Raw genomic sequence first — 5,000 nt, 5'->3', positions numbered from 1 at the left:
TGTGCTTATCTACCATACTGTATGTATGTCTATGTCTCTCCTCTGACTCTCTCTCTCTCTCTCTCTCTCTCTCTCTCTCTCTCTCTCTCTCTCTCTCTCTCTCTCTCTCTCTCTCTCTCTCTCTCTCTCTCTCTCTCTCTCTCTCTCTGCGTCTCCACAGGCGAGGTGGTGTGTGAGCCCCCCAATAACAAGCTGGACCGCTTCTGTGGCACGCTGTACTGGCGGGAGAGCAAGTACCCTCTCAGCAACCAGAACATGCTGCTAAGGGGCTGTGTGCTGCGCAACACAGAGTTCTGCTACGGCATTGTCATCTTCGCAGGTATGTGTGGAACTGTGTGTGTGTGTGTGTGTGTGTGTGTGTGTGTGTGTGTGTGTGTGTGTGTGTGTGTGTGTGTGTGTGTGTGTGTGTGTGTGTGTGTGTGTGTGTGTGTGTCTGTGTGTCTGTGTCTGTGTCTGTGTCTGTGTGTCTGTGTGCATGGGAGTGTTTCACATACAGTATGTGTGTGTGTGTGTGTGTGTGTGGGGGGGGGGGGGTATAGCGCTGTGTTCCACTAGGCCCAGGCCGCGTGTGTGTGTGTGTGTGTGTGTGTGTGTGTGTGTGTGTGTGTGTGTGTGTGTGTGTTATATATCTATACTGTCTGTGTGTTTCAGGTCCTGATACAAAGCTGATGCAGAACAGTGGTCGCACAAAGTTCAAGAGGACCAGCATCGACCGCCTTATGAACACACTCGTGCTCTGGGTAGGACTTTGGCCTATAGTATAGTGTGTGTGTGTGTGTGTGTGTGTGTGTGTGTGTGTGTGTGTGTGTGTGTGTGTGTGTGTGTGTGTGTGTGTGTGTGTGTGTGTGTGTGTGTGTGTGCGTTTTAGGGGTGGGCATAGATTATTTTTTTTAATCTAGATTAATCTCACTGTAATTATGAAATTAATCTAGATTAATCTAGATTAATCTATATCAAAATGGCTCATTCAGAACAGGCACGCTACCAAAATAATGCCAACAAAAACCTTGAGGTTTCTTAAGACAGATGGCGCATTAGACCAGAGCTCATCTTTTTTTCCCAAAATCCATCTCATCTTCAAAAATTGGTCATGTTGATACTTGGTGATGAAAAAAAATCACTGCAATATGTGTAAAGTGTGTCCAATATGTTAGGAAGCATTTAAAGTTATAAGATACTGAAATTTGTAAATGAACAGCGCTATAAGTTGTAGAGGCAAATACAGATAAATCTATCAAAGATTTAAGCTATTTAAACAAAACTACCTCAACAATTCAGCATTTCTAATGGATATAGAGAGCGAGAGAGAGAGAGAGAGAGAGAGAGAGAGAGAGAGAGAGAGAGAGAGAGAGAGAGAGAATCAGCCACTGACTGTTAAAAAGAGCAGCGGTTCCTTTAAGAGAGGGAGGAGCTCTGCGCACAGCAGCCCTCAGCAGAGCCAGGCTGGATGTCTACTAGAACCTACAGCACTGGTACACGGCGATTTGGCCTACACCTGGCAGTTGTTCTCGGAGTTAAAATGCCAGAGGAGTTACAAATCGAAATTAATTCAGTTTAAAAAAAAAAAAACCCAAGCGCGACAACCGCGAGCTTGATTAGGCTACCGTCTGATATGAGAATATCTCACGAGTCGCAAATGTGCGCGATTGCAACACAAACATTCAGGGAGAGTAGAAATTGACAGTTTCAGTTTGGCAATCTTCAAAATGCATATCACACGGAATCTTTTGCAATAGTGGCACAGGCAAGATTTATGGAAGTTGTTTATGTGTTCCATGCAATGCGTGAGGAACTGTAGGTTATGTCGGGACTCACACACAATAATGTCTCTATGCTTCACCTCAAACAATAACGTCTCTTTAGTCTACCACTTATGAAAAATCACTCAAACAACACCTACCACGGCAGAGGGATTAATGTTTTCAGCATGCAAACACTTCATATTTAGTAGGTCTGCTGAAGCAACAGGTGGAGAGGTGACTGGAAGACTGTAAGTGACTGGAGCGCAGTCTGAAAGCGTCTGTCAATTAAGCTTTGGTGACGTACATACCCAAACTCCAAACCTATATTTTGAGAATAGATTAACGTGCGATATTTTCTTTATCGCGCGACAAGAGTCTCACATTATCGCAGCACGTTAACGCCGATAACGGCCCACCACTAGTGCGTTTACATTGGTTTCTATTGAAGTGAATCTCTGCTGTGGATGAGAATCCAGTGTTGATTCACTGGTTGGTTCCTCACTTCTTCATGCAGTTGATTGTACGTGTTTCTATACAAGGGTGGTGAAACTGAGATGTTCCCGGTGGGTGTGCGAGTCTGTGTGTCTGTGTTAATGTCTCTCTGTGTGTCTTTGTGTTTGTCTGTATGCGTGTGTGCCTGCATGTGCGTGTGTGTGCGAGTGATGTTGTAAAATCTGTGAATGGCATCAAAAGTGTTACAACATCCATTTGAATTTAGGTGCATTGTATCATCTCTCTGTCTCACGGAACCTCACTGTCTGTCTGTCTGTCTGTCTGTCTGTCTGTCTGTCTGTCTGTCTGTCTACCTGTCCGACTGTCTACCTGTCTGTGTCTGTTTGTCTGTCTATCTATCTGTATGCCTTCCTGTCTATCTTTCTGTCTGTCTGTCTCTCTGTCTTTGTCCTATGTCATCCTGTCTTTTGTCCTGAGGGGGGGATCAGACGCACTGTAAATGGCACAGAACAATTTTCTGCAAAGACAATAAATTATATGTCTGTCTGTCTCTCTGTCTGTCTGTCTGTTTGTCTGTCTCCCTCCCTCTGCAGATCTTTGGTTTCCTGGTGTGTATGGGCGTGATCCTGGCGGTGGGCAATGCGGTGTGGGAGTTTGAGGTGGGCTTGCTGTTCCAGAGCTTCCTGCCCTGGGAGCCGCCTGTCAACAACGCCCTCTTCTCCGCCTTCCTCTCCTTCTGGTCCTACGTCATCATCCTCAACACCGTCGTGCCCATCTCGCTCTACGTCAGGTATGTACACACGCACGCGACATGCAAAAATGCACAAGCAGACACATACACCTGCGTACACACATTCACACACATACAGACAGGGACAATCACACACACACACATGCAGACATGCATACATGCATACAAACACACACACACACACACACACACACACACACACACACACACACACACACACACACACACACACACACACACACACACACACACACACACACACACACACACACACACACACACACACACACTGACTACCACAAGGTAGCAACCAAAATCTCCTTAAGGATGAGTTGTATTTTTTTTTCAAACCGTGTGGAGATCTATTGGATTGTATACAATAGCGTGATTCATCTTCACATACTATAAGAGTCTGCTTGAGGTACTAAGACATGCTGCTACCCAACTGATGCAAAGTCAAAGTTGTACAGTATGTATACTACTTTGTGGCTGCCATTTTTGCTCCCTCTGCGGGAGGCTAGCTGGTAATCGAATGGACAGAAACCATCAATGTGGAACCAGTGCATACTGGTGTGGAAATAATGATGTAACCCATCATTTGCTAGATAGACGTTATTCAATATGATTATTTGATCTGACTTTGAAATCCAGACCCAAGAGAAGCGTGAGGCCAGAATATTGCATTAAAGAGCATTGTAGTGTTTTTTTTAAGTGCCCACAAATTTTTTACATTTTACGTTACGTTAAACCCATGTTTTGCCCTCTGTAGCTCAACAAACACATATGGCATTTATGAGACACTTGCTATGTTTACATGATGTTTAATTAATAATTAATTAATTAATAATTCAGAATTCAGAATTAAATTGGTAGTTCCGTCGAGTTTACTTTGATCTTTCATGTTAATTCTGAATTGTGAAGTGTTAACGTGACATTTTCAAAGTGGAGTTAAGCTTTATTCAGAATTAAAGTGAGTTAATTCTGAATTAAATGTCTCATGTAAACGAGGCCACTGTTGATTAAAACACGTGAGGAGGATATTGGCCCTGCTACTGTCATGTTCTCAGGACGTAAGTAGGAGGATGTGGTAGCACAGTCTTTTCATTTGTGTCATTCGCTTTTTTTATGTCTGGCCCACAATATATATACCGGTATATATATAAATAAAAAACTGACATGAAAAAACAGACCTAGCCTGGAAATCAGGTTTCACTTTTCAAAAAAAAAAAAGCCTTGTACACTTCCCTTCAAAACATGTTATTGAAACTGGTGACTCAAATCTGAACGTTGCATATCAGATCTGCAGTCAGATCTTGGAGCTTGTTCTCAGTTTGTCACCTAGTTATTCAAGTGCAAAATTATACCCATAGTTCCTTAGCCTACAGTCTCTTCACGATTACAGTGTATTCATTTCAATTTCAAACCCCTCTGATCACACTTGAATTCAGAGGGGAACGTTGAGATTTGTACAAGAAAATCATGCAGTTGCAACATTTATAATTCAGTTGATTCACTTATTAGGAGTGATCAGAGAGAGAGAGGGAGAGGGAGAGAGAGAGGGAGAGAGAGAGAGAGAGAGGGAGATTACTCAGTAGGTAGGCTGTTCTAGTAGATGACAATACTGGCCTTTTGATTACTCTGTTCCATAAAGTTGTGATATGCTTCATTTAGCACTGGAATGATATTAAGTGCCTCAGAGAGATATCACAGCCACGAAACACCTGCTTCAAATCAGAACTGTTCAATACTTCCCCTTGCGCTTGTTAATTATGAGTGTCATAATTAATTATTGGTGTGTGTGTGCGTGTGTGCGTGTGTGTGTGTGTGTGTGTCATTTGAGAAATGAGTGTTCTGCGTGTGTCTATTGTATTTGGAATGAAGGATTTCTTGTGTGTGTGTGTTTGTGTGTATGAGTGTGTGTGTGAGAGAGAGAGCTTGGTGATTACAAAATACAGGTCACAGTTTTGAGCCCTGTATGGGCTAGTGATTTCTATCTTTTCTGCCATTTCCATCAAATTGATTCAGATTGTGTTTATGTTGTCAGCTTTCATCCC

At 43.0% G+C, this 5,000-nt stretch overlaps 1 protein-coding gene across 1 annotated transcript in view; it reads left to right on the top strand.

The window, feature by feature from the left end:
- The window catches only part of atp8b2 (ATPase phospholipid transporting 8B2), a 69,246-nt gene that overhangs the window by 27,776 nt on the left and 36,470 nt on the right, over window positions 1-5,000 (top strand). The window contains exons 9-11 of the mRNA XM_063199510.1: window positions 161-319; window positions 652-740; window positions 2,789-2,985. Coding sequence (XP_063055580.1) covers window positions 161-319; window positions 652-740; window positions 2,789-2,985 — 445 coding nt within the window. The remainder of the gene's footprint in view (window positions 1-160; window positions 320-651; window positions 741-2,788; window positions 2,986-5,000) is intronic.

Source organism: Engraulis encrasicolus, chromosome 5 (assembly GCF_034702125.1).
Source record: "Engraulis encrasicolus isolate BLACKSEA-1 chromosome 5, IST_EnEncr_1.0, whole genome shotgun sequence".
Lineage (NCBI taxonomy): Eukaryota > Metazoa > Chordata > Actinopteri > Clupeiformes > Engraulidae > Engraulis > Engraulis encrasicolus.
Note: the sequence above shows the minus strand (reverse complement) of the source record. Positions and strands in the feature narration are given on the sequence as shown.